This window comes from Lucilia sericata, unplaced genomic scaffold (genome assembly GCF_015586225.1).
Source record: "Lucilia sericata isolate MDLA Ls3-8-SP2 unplaced genomic scaffold, ASM1558622v1 Contig002631F_arrow, whole genome shotgun sequence".
Lineage (NCBI taxonomy): Eukaryota > Metazoa > Arthropoda > Insecta > Diptera > Calliphoridae > Lucilia > Lucilia sericata.
This window is the reverse complement of record NW_023996374.1, coordinates 15,001-32,500: the sequence shown is the minus strand read 5'-3', so window position 1 is coordinate 32,500 and position 17,500 is coordinate 15,001. Positions and strand designations below refer to the sequence as shown.

Below are 17,500 nucleotides of genomic sequence, written 5' to 3'. Positions count from 1 at the left end.
GCATTCATATTTCGGTTCATCACGTTTTCACAAGGTTAGTAAATTTAGTCACGATTTGATCACTTGAAGAACTGGAACTTGAATTCAGCATTTAGTTGAGGTCCACACTTCGATCTCTCTACAACCCTACGAATAATGATGATTGGATTGGGATTAAATTTTAAGATGCCACCATATTTGAAACAGAGTGGTGCTCGCCTTTGTGCTTGAGAGCCACTTTTAAAGAATCTCCCAATGAAGAGTTTAAGTATAGTGGAGACTGTGCCACTATACCAAAGAACAACAACGTTTTCTTTACACTACAAATACCTTTCAAAACCCTTGTTTTATATTCATTAAACCTCCCACACAATTAATAACATAATTGTTTTTTTTTCTCAAAATCTTTTGTTTTTATTTAATATTTTAAATGTGTATAAGTTTAGGCTCACTATCTTTAGTTTTTAGTTTATTTTATTTAAATAATTTTATATATAAAACACACACACAATATATGTAGTTTGGTTTTCTTGTTTGATTTCATGTAAAACTTATAGAAATTAAAAGAGAGTAAATAAATGTTGATAATTAAACTAAGAAAACAAATAAAAAACAAAACAAATATCCTTAACCGCGTTTTTAATGAAAAAAAAAAAAAAAAACTAATATTTATGAAACAAATTTACAAAGAGAAATAAACTAAAGCACAAATTACTGTTTGTTTATTTAAACAAAAAGAAAAAAAAAACAAATTTGTTCTGTAGATTTGTACAAATTTACAAAACTTATTTGTAAACTCTATTAATAAAAATAAACTAATAAAATTATGGTAAATTTTAAGCATTTGCAAAATAATTTTTTAGTTTAAATTTTATAAAGTTGCTGATTTATTTATACAAAAAAAAGCCAATTATTATTTTAAAGAATGTTTTGTTGTTTATTTATAAATATATTTATATTATAAAGTTTTTTTTTTTTTGCACAATTTTTATTTTGTAATTATATTTTTTTATATTTTAATTGAAATAATTGTGTTGTTGTTGTGTTAGCTTTAAGTGAAATTTATGGTAATTTTTGTTTGGTTGCTATAGATTTCACTTTTTTACGCCTTTTTGTTTTTTTTTTTTGGTTATCAATAGATAGAATTTTTAAGTTTTATTTAATTTATTTTATGTTTTTTCTTTGTTGTATGTGTTGTCTAATTATTAAAAAAGGAGAAGAATTTAATTTCAGAAGAATTTCGTTTTTTCTATAATTTGTATTTTTCTTTAGTTTTTTTATTTTTCATCGTAAAGATGGTGTAAAAAATAAAATACAAGTATTTCTATTCACTGTTAGTTTGATGTCGGTTTTGTTATGTTTGTTTTTAATTAATGTTGCAGGAAAAAAGTCGAGCAACTTTTAACAACAACCGCTACTTGCTGACCCAGCTTGATTTCCCGAACCGGGCAGTGAAGGATTTGTGGGGGAATGCTGTTGACCAATTTTAATACCGTTGGCCTGGAAGAAAAAAGTCGAAAGAGAAATTTATTAATAATTTTATAAATGGAATTTAAAATATATTTTGAAAAACTAGTTGTAGAACGAGTGCCTGGTTGACCGGTCTTGACTAAAGATATCTTGCTCTATAGGTTGTAAGGATTCGATGCAAAAATTACTTCTTTTTGAATTAAAACTGAACTAGAACTGAACTAGAACTGAACTAGAATTGAACTAGAACTGAACTAGAAATGAACTAGAACTGAACTAGAACTGAACTAGAACTGAACTAGAACTGAACTAGAACTGAACTAGAACTGAACTAGAACTGAACTAGAACTGAACTAGAACTGAGCTAGAACTGAACTAGAACTGAACTAGAACTGAACTAGAACTGAACTAGAACTGAACTAGAACTAGAACTGAACTAGAACTGAACTAGAACTAGAACTGAACTAGAACTGAACTAGAACTGACCTAGAACTGAACTAGAACTGAACTAGAATTGAACTAGAACTGATCTAGAACTGAAATAGAACTGAACTAGAACTGAACTAGAATGTACTACAACTGAAATAGAACAGTACTAGAACTGAACTAGAACTGAACTAGAACTGAACTAGAACTGAACTAGAACTGAACTAGAACTGAACTGAACTGGAACTAGAACTAGAACTGAACTAGAACTGAACTAGAACTGAACTAGAACTAGAACTGAACTAGAACTGAACTAGAACTGAACTAGAACTGACCTAGAACTGAACTAGAACTGAACTAGAATTGAACTAGAACTGATCTAGAACTGAAATAGAACTGAACTAGAACTAAACTAGAAAATGTACTACAACTGAAATAGAACAGTACTAGAACTGAACTAGAACTGAACTAGAACTGAACTAGAACTGAACTAGAACTGAACTAGAACTGAACTAGAACTGAACTAGAACTGAACCAAAACTGAACTAGAACTGAACTAGAACTGAACTAACGAGACTGAACTAGAACTGAACTAGAAATGTACTACAACTGAAATAGAACAGTACTAGAACTGAACTAGAACTGAACTAGAACTGAACTAGAACTGAACTAGAACTGAACTAGAACTGAACTAGAACTGAACTAGAACTGAACTAGAACTGAACCAAAACTGAACTAGAACTGAACTAGAACTGAACTAGAACTGAACTAGAACTGAACTAGAACTGAACTAGAACTGAACTAGAACTGAACTAGAACTGAACTAGAACTGAACTAGAACTAGAACTGAACTAGAACTGAACTAGAAACTAGAACTGAACTAGAACTGAACTAGAACTGAACTAGAACTGACCTAGAACTGAACTAGAACTGAACTAGAATTGAACTAGAACTGATCTAGAACTGAAATAGAACTGAACTAGAAATGTACTACAACTGAAATAGAACAGTACTAGAACTGAACTAGAACTGAACTAGAACTGAACTAGAACTGAACTGAACTAGAACTGAACTAGAACTGAACTAGAACTGAACTAGAACTGAACTAGAACTGAACCAAAACTGAACTAGAACTGAACTAGAACTGAACTAGAACTGAACTAGAACTGAACTAGAACTGAACTAGAACTGAACTAGAACTGAACTAGAACTGAACTAGAACTGAACTAGAACTGAACTAGAACTGAACTAGAACTGAACTAGAACTGAACTAGAACTGAACTAGAACTGAACTAGAACTGAACTAGAACTGAACTAGAACTGAACTAGAAATGAACTAGAACTGAACTAGAACTGAACTAGAACTGAAACTAGAACTGAACTAGAACTGAACTTGAACTGAACTTGAACTGAACTAGAACTGAACTAGAACTGAACTAGAACTGAACTAGAACTGAACTAGAACTGAACTAGAACTGAACTAGAACTGAACTAGAACTGAACTAGAACTGAACTAGAACTGAACTAGAAACTGAACTAGAACTGATCTAGAACTGCACTAGAACTGAACTAGAACTGAACTAGAATTGAACTAGAACTGAACTAGAAAAGAACTAAAACTGGACTAGAACAAAAGTGGAACTGAATTAGAACTCAAATAGAACTAAACTAGAACAAAAGTGGAACTGATCTAGAACTGAACTACAAATGAGCTTGAGATAAACTAGAACTGATATAGAACTGAACAATCGTGTGATCTTACAATTTTTCTTTTGCAACGTTGTCAGAAAAAGCATTACTGACTGTTGCAAGACAAAATTTGTAAGATGTAAGTTCTGACAACCGTGTATCATAAGCAAAGACGAAAAATTTGGAAATGAATAGAAGTACAAAGAAAATATTAAAATATAGATAAAAATATGACTAACAAAGGAATTATAGGTACTCGTTTTTCAAAAAACATAAAGAAATTAAAAGTCTCAAATGAACTTACCTCATTGTTGATATCGAAAACACCTTCTTGAATTTTTTCATAAATTTCTTTGGCTGTATTAATAAAGGCTTCCTCAACATTGGCGGCGGTACGTGCTGATGTTTCCATAAATACTAAACCATGTTCACGAGCGAAAGCTTCACCCTCCTCCTTTTTAACTTCACGCCTTGACTCTAAATCGCTGGATAAAATAAGAAAATGCAAACATAATTCAATAATTCTTAAGATTATACTTAAAGGTTTTTTAAAGTAAATATACCTTTTATTGCCTATCAACATTATAACCATATTGGAATTTGAATGTTGTCTGGCATCCTCTAACCATGTTGTCAAATGATTAAATGTTTCACGTCTTGTTATGTCATATACCAATAAAGCACCAGCAGCACCACGATAATATGATCGTGTTATTGATCTGAATGCTTCTTGACCAGCGGTATCCCATATTTGTAATTTGATTTGTTTGCCATCGATGGTAATCATGCGGGCAACCAAATTCAACGCCAATGGTTAGATCGTGCACAGGTTGGAAACGTTTATCCGTAAATTGTAGTAAGAGACATGATTTACCAACACCTGGTGGAGAAGAAATAACAGAAAAATTATTAGATGAGTTTAAGAACAATAAACATAATTTATAATAAGGTTAATAAGTTTTTGGTGTTATCAGAAACACTCTAATATTAAATAAGTCCTGAAATTTATAAAAATTGAGAAACATAAAATTATCTTTGGTACTTTGGTTCCAATCATAAATCTATTCTAAACATTTTTGTCTTTAGTAGATATAGATAGATAGATAGATAGATAGATAGATAGATAGATAGATAGATGATGATAGATAGATAGATAGATAGATAGATAGATAGATAGATAGATAGATAGATAGATAGTAGATAGATAATATAGATAGATAGATAGATAGATAGATAGATAGATAGATAGATAGATAGATAGATAGATAGATATATCGCTCTCTCGCTTCGCTCCTCGCTCTCGCTCCTCGCTCGCTCGCTCGCTCGCTCTCTCCTCGCTAGCTCGCTCGCTCGCTCGCTCGCCTCGCTCGCTCTCTCGCTAGCTCGCTCTCTCGCTCGCTCGCTCGCTCGCTCGCTCGCTCGCTCGCTCGCTCGCTCGCTCGCTCGCTCGCTCTCGCTCGCTCGCTCGCTCGCTCGCTCGCTCCTCGCTCGCTGCTCGCTCGCTCGCTCGCTCCTCGCTCGCTCGCTGCTCGCTCGGTCGCTCGCTCGGTCGCTCGCTCGCTCGCTCGCTCGCTCTTCCTCGCTCGCTCGCTCGCTCGCTCTCCGCTCGCTCCTCGCTCCCGCTCGCTCGCTCGCTCGCTCGCTCGCTCGCGCTCGCTCGTCCTCGCTCGCTCGCTCGCTCGCTCGCTCGCTCTCTCGCTCCGCTCGCTCTCTCGCTCGCTCGCTCGCTCGCTCGCTCGCTCGCTCGTCGCTCGCTCGCTCGCTCTTCGCTCGCTCGATAGATAGTAGACTCGCTCGATCGCTCGTCGCTCGCTAGCTCGCTCTAGATCCTCTCGCTTTTCCGCTATTTCCCAAACACCAACCAATCCTGGTACATAGACTGATTGTAGGGTTTCTAGGACACTATGGCCGAAGTTAAATCCAAAAGCAACCAGAATGCTATTAGGATTGGACAGGAAGAGTACAAGGATTTTAGTAGGGGTAATAACCGGACACTGCTCAATTGGAGCCTTTAGGGGTAATGGGGTCGGCAACACACAGGATTTTTGCAGGTTGTGTGAAGACGAAGAAGAACTGGAGACAGTAGAGCATATTTTATGCCACTGTCCCAGATTACAGAGTCTGAGACTGAAATGGCTAGGTAAAGGATTCCACGATGAACTAGGAGATGTAGCAGGGTGTAACCTAGGCGACATTATGGGCTTCATTAGGGGAACTTTTTGGATTTTCAGTTAATAGACAATTAAGGATTTCCCTTCCATGACCACTTCTTTTTTCTGTTCTCTTTTTGGAGGGAAAATCTCACTCTTCTCATCTCTCCTTTCTTCTGTTTTCTTCTGTTTTCTCCTTGTTCTTTATTAAAGGGATTCACAATGGACCATTGGGTCTCCGAGTGGATGTATACATTGATATACAACCCTTTAAACTAAACTAAAATAGATAGATAGATATATAGATAGATCGATGATAGCTAATAGTATAGATCGATAGCTATATAGATCGAGATAGATAGATAGATATATCGATCGATCGATAGATAGATAGATAGATAGATCGATAGCTCGCTCGATAGCTCGCTCGCTCGTAGCTCGCTCGCTAGCTCGATCGATCGCTCGCTAGCTGCTCGCTCGCTCCTCGCTCGCTCGCTCGCTCGCTCGCTCGCTAGCTCGCTCTGCTCGCTCGCTCGCTCGCTCGCTAGCTCGCTCGCTCGCTCGCTCTCGCTCGCTCGCTCGCTCTCTCGCTCGCTCGCTCGCTCGCTCGCTCGCTCGCTCGCTCGCTCGCGCTCGCTGCTCGCTGCTCGCTCGCTCGCTGCTCGCTCGCTCGCTCGCTCGCTCGCTCGCTCGCTCTCTCGCTCGCTCGCTCGCTCGCTCGCTCGCTCTCTCGCTCGCTCGCTCTCTCGCTCGCTCTCTCGCTCGCTCGCTCATCGCTCGCTCGCTAGCTCGCTCGCTCGCTCGCTCGCTCGCGAGCTCGCTCGCTCGCTAGCTCGCTCGCTCGCTCCGCTCGCTCGCTAGCTCGATAGCTCGCTCGCTCGCTCGCTCGCTCGCTCGCTCGCTCGCTCGCTCGCTGCTCGCTCGCTCGCTCGCTCGCCTCTCGCTCGCTCGCTCGCTCTCTCGCTCGCTCGCTCGCTCGCTCGCTCCTCGCTCGCTCGCTCGCTCCTCGCTCGCTCGCTCGCTCGCTCGCATTCGCGCTCGCTCGCTCGCTCGCTCGCTCTCTCGCTCGCTCGTCTGCTCGCTCGCTCGCTCCCCTCTCCGTGCTTTGTTTCCCGCGCCTCTTCCGCGGTCCTACTCCACCTCCCCCTGCTCGGCTCTCAGTTCCCTGCCCCGCTCCCAACCCTTTACTAAAGTCGTTGGCCTGTTTTGTTTTTCTTCCTTTTGCTTCCGTCCGACTTTTATATGGAATATATTTCAATTCAAAAAGGATATCAGAAATTGAAATTGGATTGATTCGGTCTTGGGCTCAAAAATGGAATCCATATGGAGTCCATATGTTACCAGAAAAAATATCATAGCTATGATAATCAATACTTTAAATCAATTTATTGTTGAAAACATATTTAAGTTTAAGAAAGGTATTGAATTTGGTCCGATTTAACGGGTTATTGGAGATGAGTATATTTCACAAATGGGTCCAAATGGAACAAAATGTTAAACATTGATTTTTGTTCCATAAAAACTTATTAGTAAAGATTACAATTATGTACATATTTCAGACATTTAAGACTTCTTAGGATCATTTGTAGGGAGGCTAAGTAGAATAATGGACCGATTTTAAGTAGTTTGAATTGGATTCATTGTTGGTGTAAAATAATTTCACTGAGTTATTTTCTGATCTTAGAGACATCAAAACAAAATTCTCCCCACTAACTGCATAAGGTTCAAAAACCTAGTTAAAATAGAAGATTAAGGTGTGATCCATCGCCAAAATAATTAAAATATTTCCTTAACTAGTTTCTTTTTTCATTGACTCTTTAAGAACTTCTATCAATAATTTTGGGGATGAATGATAATAAAGTTATCAGTGAAACAAACAGCTGTTCAATTCCCCCAAAAACAATATTTGAAATAGAGAAAAAACGAAAAAAAAATACATTAAGCATTTGACAACACCCACCAATACCAAGTCAGTACATATAACAGTAATTGTGTTTACATACAAGAAGACAGACAGAAGATAATAAAGAAAATAACAAAAATTACCCTAATGTATACAAAAACTATTGAGCCCCCCGAACTCCACCTTTTACTAATAAGTAAAATGTATAAAACCAGTTAAAGCTACTTGGAGAAAAGAAAAACTAACAGACAGTTTGAACCAAAACAAAAAGGGTGGTTAGCTGACTCAACTCGACCCCAAACAGAAAAATGGCCAAAGTAACAACAACAACGTAATACGAACGTTTGTATAAAATAGCAGACAAAGGAAAAACATAACAAAAACACAACGCATACACGTTTGTATAACAACAATTATTCTAGCTAGTCAAACACAACAACCCCCGTATAACATCATCATTGACAACAAAAACACCAATAACAACTGATATCTATGTATGTATATGATGGAGAAAAACAACAACAACGAATAGCAACAATCACCAACTTTACAGCAAGTACAAAAATTATTGATTTTTCAACCATGACAAATGCATAAAAGGAAACTTTTTGTATTCATAGAAATTGATTTTAGCCCATAAATAAGAATATTTGTTATTTTTCAATAAATTAATTAGTTTATATTGAATTGCATTATAAAGCTAACATATGTTTGTATTAAAATTTTAAGATTTCATAATTGATGATTTATAAAATCGAGCTAAAATTTTTGTTTGCCAAAATTTCTAATAATCTTTTGTTCGTTCACATACCTGTATCACCAATTATAATATATTTGAATAAATAGGCGTAAGACATCTTTAAAATTTGAGTTGTTTTTTTAACTTTCAGTCGTTAAAAATAATAATTAAATATTTATCACAATTTTTTCTAAATATTTTTTAATGAATTTCTTTTTTAGGATTTCTGCAATATTTTTCACTACGCAATTCGTGTTAAGTTTTTCATCCAACAACAACTTGTGAGAGATCTACGCCGTCGGCGTATAAATATTAACGACGATAGCAGCGGCGGCTGCACTGTTGCCAATTTAGCTATTTTCTCGTCAAATCTAGCGATTTTTAATCCCATTTTGCGGGGGAAAATATGATATAGCTATTAGCGGGAAATCTAGCGATTTTTCTATAGATTTTAAGGCATTTTTATTCATTTATATTTTGATAATATCGCTTAAAAGTTGCTACGAATGACGATATTTACATATATGTATGTATATAAAAATATGCATTCAATGTAAATTATTTGAGTTTTAGCTGTGTGTATTATACTTATTTTGAATGTTCTGAAGAACATAATTAGGAGCAAATATTTGTGCGTACAGGTAAATTTATACGAACAACTTTAAAAGGGGTATATTTTGTTGTACTCAATTAAAAAACGAATATTTATAGGGCCGCATATCGATATTGCAGATAAACTTCTCACAAAAGGAGTGTATAATAATAATCTTGGGTGCCCCGGTAGGCTAGTGTGCTAGCCTGTCAGTCTGGGGGTTGTGGGTTCGATTCCCAGCAGAGATCCTGGTCTGCTACACTACAACGGTCGTATGGTTATCGTCACCCTGCTCGGTAAATTAGGTTAGAATATAATTTGTAATTGTATTGTAATGGAAAAATAAATAATACTCTTATGCCGAAAATAATGGATCGATCCATAAAGGCCAGCATTTCGAAATTCAATTTATCTTTACAACATTTCTAAAGCAATCTGTATAGGGTCACATGTCGAAATTAACCTCAACTTGACATTTTTCCTAACCCAAAGTGAAAATATTTAACATAAAAAAAGATTCTCTTATGTGTTTGTTATAAGATGTGTTTGTATTACTATCCCATTCCTACGTATGTATATAGATTTTAGCGATAAATCGCTGACTTTTTAGAATAATATAAAAAATCTAAAAAAAATTAGCTAGTTTTTTTAGCTATTTCTTTTCAGAATCATATAATAAATATTATTTTGACGATTTATCGCTAAATTTTTCAAAATGTCTTGAATTTAGCTATTTTCTAGCTATTTTTCAGTCGACTTTAGCGATATTTTTGGGAAAAAAGTTGGCAACAGTGGGCGGCTGACACAAACAATTTCGATTTTTATTTAAAAATTATGGATTACGAATGAAAAAATAGTGTAAGAAATTAAAACAAAAAAGATACACCTACAGAATTCGCAGATTTTCGTAAATATTTACATGTACTTTAAAAACACATCCGTTTTTCGTCACGTATGATATCGCCATATTTTAATCCATATTTTGGAAAACAAGGTTCCGAATGGGATGATTCCTTTTGAAAATATAGTATTCTCTAAATGGAACAGAATGACAAAATTGTTTTCCAAGTACTCCAAATTTTACAAAATATATACCACTCTGAAAGTGTGCGAATGTCACATACAGTCGTATGGAATTGCCCATATGCGTCAAATCACGAACACAAAACGAAATAACTCATGAGCCACAAACTACCAATGACCATTTTTCATATGAACAATTGTATTTCAATTTAAACAGATAAAAACATTTTAAAAACCACACAAAAAATAACAACAAAACAAACAAAAAAAGAAGAATGAGAAATAATCATTAAATATTTATGGCATAAAATAAATTTATCAACGAAACAGGTGAATATCCTGGGAAAATATTATACGCCTTCGGCGTACGAACGTCACATACAATCGTATGGAATTGCCCATATATAAAATTCATACTAAGATGATCTTTGCTATTTATTAAAATTGTGATGGGAACCTTGGGAATCAACCAATTGTTTACGCATATTTATGACCATTCGAAATGAAATGATATTCATTCAAATCCAAATACATTTTCTCATTTATTCTAAAGTTATTTTGCCATTATTGATGATACAGACGCAAATTCATCAAGTGATTGGAAGGAATACTTCAGTTTTTTCTTCTTTTATAAATGATTCAAATAATGTGATCTAAAGTCGCTTTAGGCCCACAATATTTTTATAACGAACTTCAAATTAAAGGTGAAAATCATAAGAAAATATTTATCTTTGTTTAAAATAAACTTGAATTTGTAAAGAAATATATGAGCAAATAAAATCAATAGTGTTTGATTTGCATAACTATATACAAAACATATTCGTTTAGAGTTTTATCCCGATATTGTTATTATTAAGCCATTAGTTTTTTATGTTATTTTGGGAAGTGGACATTATATGGAAGTTATGGATCGATCCGGAAAATATTTTGCAGAACGAATTGTATATTTACAAAACATATTCATGTAGAATTTTATTCATGAGTTTTTTTTTAACGATTAACTAATTTTCAGATGTAAACTTTATATGTAAGCTATGACTAATTATAGCCGATTTGTGTTAAATTTTGTCCTGACATAGTTATTCGTTAATAAACCATGTTCGTTTAATTATTTGTCGCGATTGGACCCTATATGAGAGCTGTGGTCCATTATGTACCGATTCAGGTAATACCGATATTGTAGAGGGTATTATTCATTTAGCCATAAAGAGTATTTCATTTTGTAAATAAATTTAGGGCTCATATCTAGCGAAAACCTTGATGAACAGAAAACTTCGATGATAGAATCCTTGCGTACTGTCCACATGTTTACGCAATTTTGTTGAGATTTTTTAATAAAGAAAACAGCCAAATTAGCCACATTACAAATAAAAATCTATCATATAAACATAGAGTTGCATTATTTATTTAGTTGAGACAGCAACCCTTGAAATTCGTCATACCTGCCTTTCTTTAATACATCTGGCAACTCATAATACAAATACACATAATTGTCACTTTTTTCATTTATACGAAAGAAAAGTTAAAAAGAGAAAACGAGAAAAACTGCATATAAAAAAGGTTTTTCTTCGTTTTTAATAAAATATTTCGATATTTTATTAAAACTAAATATTTGCATTACAAATTTCATTGTTTATACTTTTCATATACATCTGTAGAACGTAGTTTTGTTAAAAATTGACGCGAATAAAAAGTGATTATTAACTTTGTAAAAAACTGCTCGCATTACTTTTCAGTGGGGCTGAGTAGTAGAAAAGAAGTTGAAAGAAAACATGAAGATGGCTGACGGCACAACCATTGTACGTAGAAATAGACCAGGAACTAAGGCGAAGGTAAGATGAAAATGAAATTATTGAATTTATGTAAAAAAACATACACTTTTGACAAAAGAGAACAAATTAAAGGGAGTAATTGTAATTAAAAATGTTTTATTACATATAGGACTTTTGTCGTTGGCCCGATGAGCCCTTGGAGGAAATGGACAGCACATTGGCTGTACAACAGTATATACAGCAATTGATTAAAAGGGATCCCTCAAATGTGGAACTCATATTAACTATGCCAGAGGCTCAAGATGAGGGTGTTTGGAAATATGAACATTTAAGGTGGGTACAAAAGAAACTTTCTTACCACCCCTTGCCCTAACCCTAACCCTTCCCCTTGCTTTTGCTTTATTCATTTTTATTATGTTTTTGTGTTTTGATTACATTTGTATTTTTCGATTATTTCTATTGTTTAGGCAATTTTGCATGGAATTAAATGGTCTTGCAGTACGTTTGCAAAAACAATGTTCTCCCTCTACTTGCACCCAAATGACTGCCACCGATCAATGGATATTTTTATGTGCTGCTCATAAAACACCAAAAGAATGTCCTGCCATTGATTATACCCGTCATACATTAGACGGCGCAGCTTGTCTACTCAATAGCAATAAATATTTTCCAAGTCGGTAAGTGTAATATTCATTTATTTAAATATGAAATCAGTTCAGTTCAAAGACTAGCCAATAGATTAGTTCCTAAACTAGTCCATTGAATAGTTTATGGGATAGTCAAAGATTACATCATATACTTTTCAACAGACTATTCCAAAAAGTAATGCACTGAATAGGAAAAGGAAAGTATTTTGAAACAAATTCATTTCCAAGTATACATATTTTCCAAAATTTTAAAGTCTTTTCGCTTCAGTTTCATAATTCTATTTACAAAAATAATATTTCTTCTTTGCAGAGTTTCAATAAAAGAATCATCGGTAACTAAATTGGGTTCGGTGTGTCGTCGTGTCTATAGAATTTTTTCTCATGCTTATTTTCATCATCGGCGTATATTTGATGAATTCGAAGCAGAGACTTATCTCTGTCATCGGTTTACACATTTCGTAACAAAATACAATCTCATGTCAAAGGAAAATCTAATTGTACCCATCAATGAAGAGGCTGAAAATGCAGCGCCCGGCGAAAGTGAAGCCTAAAAACAATTCGAATATTTTTGGAATAATTTCAATAAACAACAACAAAATTAAACATCTTAAAGGATAAAAACAATAATAGAAAGGTAAAAATGTAAGAAGCGCTGGAGCGCCTTAAGCAACAGTTGAGAAAAAAAAAAAAAAGAAAAACAAAAACACTGCAAATGAAATGTAGAAGTATTTATTAAAGAAAAGAAAAAAAATCACACTATACAACACACAAATCTACAAAATAAAATCATTGTAAGAGATTCATTAATTAATAAAATAAATAATAAACACCAACCAATATAAAAACAAACTCTCCCCTATTATTAAAACTATTATATAAACATAAAAATTGCAAAAAAAAAAAAAAAAAAAAAAACATCAAGTAATCAAGTGTATTTAAACACACAAAAAAAATGAAGGGAATCGTCGTCATATAGAGCGCTAAAAAAGAACTCAATATATTTAAATAAAATAATTTAACAACTAATAAACCAATAAACAATTCCTTTATAATAAAAACTCTAATAATAAAGTAAAAAACAAAAAACCATTAAAAAAAAACTAAATCATAAAAGAAAATAATTGAAAAAAAAGTAAATATTTATTTCATCCCCCAAGCCATTTCAATAGTTAGTTCTTTGCTATTTCAAAATTTTCATTTCATTTTTCATATTAAAATATGTACAAAACATATTTAATTTTATGAGCAACTTCATTAATTTACTCAAAATTCTTTTAAATTTTGACATTTTCAAAACTAATACCTTTTTTTTAATGCAATTTAGTATATTTCATTATTTTTTTTAAGAGTAGAGTATAAATATATAATTTAATTATATAAATTTCATTAATCCCTATCACATATAATATTGTAAAATCTCATAATTACATCTCCCGTATAATTATTTGGAAAACTTAAGAACAAATTAAAAAAAAAATTGACAAACATTTAAAACAAACTGTATGCTAAAATAAAAATAAAAAAACAACAAAAACTCATTTATTTAATAGTACCAATATTTGTGAAAAAAACAACAAAAATTATATATAAAAAAAATAATAAAAAATAAAATAAAAATCTAAACTAAATGAGACATTTATTAGTCGTGACGTAATTTTAGGGCATTTATTATATTTTACCCTATACCACTGTTGTGGGGATGTTAATATATATTCATCCTATACCTATCATATAGAATACAGAATAATTTTCTATTTCGATTAAGCCATGTTGTTGTTGTTGTAACAGCTAAAACTATACAATAATCTAGTTGAGGGTTTCTACATCAATGTCCAGGCCTAATAAATCCATTGGACAGAGTGAAGTAGGGTTGGCTGAGCAGTTGAATATGTGGTGGGTATCATGAGGACCCTGACCACATGCAGGACATTCGTTGGGGACGGCACGGTCTATACGTGACCAGTAGGCATTGAGCCTGTTGCTCCATCCCGATCTTAGTTGTGCCAGAACTACTCTTGTTTTCCGCGGCAGGGTTTCTTCCGTGTCTTCTATGGGCGGTGGGCGACCTCCAAGTACGACATTCATGCGGTATCCTGCGACCGCGGAATTTATGGCGTCTCTATGAATGTCGTTCAAAGCTGCCGAATACGAGGACTGACCCAGTGGATCCTGCACATGCCTCGGGGGAGTATCCAACTGTGTGATGTTAAAATTGCGATGACTTCTCCGATGACATCCCAGGAGGAACTGTTTAGTCAACATAACATTGTGTTCCTTGACTGAGAGGACCATCGTTTCCTCGTGCAGGTGATGTTCCGAGGGCGGCATTTTGGCAGCTTTGAATGTTTTTCCACTGGGTATCACTTAGCGAAGGTGTGTGATGTTAAAATTGGGATGACTTCTCCGATGTTATTCCAGGAGGAACTGTTTAGTCAACATAACATTGTGTTCCTTGACTGAGAGGAACTTCGTTTCCTCGTGCAGGTGATGTTCCGAGGTCGGCATTTTGGCAGCTTTGAATGTTTCTCCACCTTGGTATCACTTAGCGAAGGTGACCACACTGGAGCAGCATAATTAACCACTGACCGACCAATCGTTTTATAATACCCCAAGTGCTGCCGGCTAGCGCTTTGAGGACCTTGTTTCTACTTCGCAATTTGTGCGTGATTGCAGTGGCGTGAGCTGAGGAAGTAAAGAGGCTATCAAATGTGACCCCCAATATTTTTGGGTGGTGAACGTTCGGAATTTGGACTCCATAGACCACGATGCCAAGGTTTAGGTTTACTTCTTTCGTACAGGTGGTAAAAAATGTTGTTGACGACTTCGCTGGTGATAATTGCAGGTTACGCGCAGTGAAGCCAGAAGACTTAAGCCATGTCTGCTCATCTGGTTAGCTGTCTATTGAAAATGCTTGAAATCGGGCCATTACTTCTAGTCCCCATACAACCCGACCCCAATATAGAACTTTATTTATCATTGTTATGTTAAATACAAAATTATCTAAATATACAAAAAGGCACAACCACTTTTTATACGTCTTATATGACCGTTTCCTTCCTTATAAAGTACCCCTACAGAAAATAACTTGAACGTCCATTATTCACTTATTAACAGTTGAAATTCGGCAAAAATAACTAATATATTAACTAGGTTAGGTTAGCACAGACAGCAAATGCAGCTTTACTCGGGTCCAAGTCCAAGAAAAGAAATTGCCATTGGAGTAAAAAGACGTGACTACAAAGATTACGTCCTGATTAGTGGGAATACCGAAGTTCACACCCATTCTGACAAATTTATGAACGCCAAAAACGTACCAATTGGATATTCAAATAGATCGGCAAAGTAAGCCAATCCAAGCGTCCGAATTCGGACAATTACAGAGAATAGGAAGATATAGTCTCTTCTTCATAATCATTTTGACAACTCCTGAAGAAATCATTGAACGGAAGACCAATGCGTCTAAAAATCTCTCCACTAAGTTTTATAACGATTTGACTATTTTTAACTGTAGACCCCATCCGGTGCATGTTCTTTGTCTTTGAAGCTAGTAATCTAGTTCACTGTAGGGGAAAATTCTTCCTCTGATGTCACCTAGTATCCCTTCTAAATGCCAACATCTCATTGAGAGAATGCCTCCAAGGTAACTTTGTAAATACAAAGCCCTCCTCCTTTTTACCGGATCGTCAAACAGCTGATGTCGAGGGCTTAGCGTTCGTTAGAAGCAAACCAACTCATGATAACACTAGATTCTTTTGAATCTAGCTACGTGCTGCTTGTGCTTCTTGGGGAGGTACTTCTCCGTCGAGAACCACTCCTGATCTCTCTGCTACATCTTAGCCAGAAAGGACACAGATTTCTGGGTGTCGTTCTTTGCACTCTACTCTTTTGTTCGACTAGAATTAGAAAAATCCCCTGAAGGTGCTAGAGGCGACTTCTCCACGTCCGCTTGCCGAACAAGTTTGTCGTCTTTTGCGCCGTGTGGACAACTTTTTTCTAAATGCTTGATCCTCATTGATCAACCTGAAGATTTCTTGGCTTATTTGATCCATTCGCAGGGTATTAATATTAGTACTGCGAAAACTGTTACGTCTGCAAGTTCTGTTGCCTCAACTAAATGTTGCAACCACAAATAATAAACTCGCAGTCCTGATGTCGTATGAACTTCCTAACTTACCCGTAATACGAATAGGAGTTTTTAGTTATTCTGAATCTGACCTCTCAATTTCTCCATTACATCTTATGGTAAATTTTGAAGTTTCAAGATGTTATATGAGTTATTATACTCCATGGTTATGTTATATATCACATCTTTAACCTATGAATAACATTGTAAATGGTGTAAAATAAATTGAATTATTGCTTGTTAAGTGTTGATTGCTTGATTAAGATGGCAATGATAAAGATGACGATGATGATGATGATGATGACATGGTGGTAATTGAGAAAATATGATAGAAATTCCTGCAAACATTCCTTAAGAAAATAAAGCCATGCTACTCGTATAATACTTTTATTTCTATTCATTTTCTTACAGAAAAAACTAAGAAGGACGGGTGGGTTCTTGGTGCTAGAAAATTGATCTATTACAAAATTTAATTGCGGTTGTGTGGATGTGTGTGTATGTAAAATGGCTTTGACACGTCCTTGTCAATTGACACGTGGATGTTGAATAAATAATTTTAATAAATTCTACGATTGTTGGAAAATAATAGTTGTAATTGTTGTATGTAGTTGTAAATTCAATGAAATGGAAGTTAAATAGTGGTTTCTTATTTGTACTTATGAATAATGAAAACAAAACAATAAGATAAGATAAGAGATTCAATGCTGTTATTGATTGTACATAGTTCTCTGTACTCCTTGCAATATGGAAATATTCAAGAGAAAAGTTTTTATAAGTTTTAAAGAATTGATTGTTAGTTAGCTAGTTAGGTAGATAGATAGATAGATAGATAGATAGTAGATAGATAGATGATTGATAGATAGATAGATAGATAGATAGATAGATCGATAGATAGATAGATAGATAGATAGATAGATAGATAGATAGATAGATAGATAGATAGATAGATAGATAGATAGATAGATAGATAGATAGCTAGTAGATAGA

General features: G+C 34.8%; 1 protein-coding gene and 1 pseudogene across 2 annotated transcripts; one reads left to right on the top strand and one right to left on the bottom strand.

Annotated features, from left to right (window-relative positions):
• Positions 1-915: 915 nt before the first annotated feature.
• On the bottom strand, positions 916-8,489 carry LOC119614149 (annotated as a pseudogene).
• A 2,938-nt stretch (positions 8,490-11,427) lies between these two features.
• Positions 11,428-13,141, top strand: LOC119614148 (MOB kinase activator-like 4). Of its 2 annotated transcripts, XM_037970257.1 has the most exons (5): positions 11,428-11,531; positions 11,708-11,803; positions 11,913-12,076; positions 12,211-12,420; positions 12,701-13,141. In XM_037970257.1, the coding sequence occupies exons 2-5, from the start codon at positions 11,744-11,746 to the stop codon at positions 12,939-12,941; spliced, it is 675 nt and encodes a 224-aa protein (XP_037826185.1). In that variant the 5' UTR covers positions 11,428-11,531; positions 11,708-11,743; the 3' UTR covers positions 12,942-13,141. The 2 variants fall into 2 exon arrangements, with proteins under 2 accessions (XP_037826185.1, XP_037826184.1); XM_037970256.1 differs by having other exon boundaries at positions 11,428-11,803.
• The last annotated feature ends 4,359 nt before the right edge of the window (positions 13,142-17,500 follow it).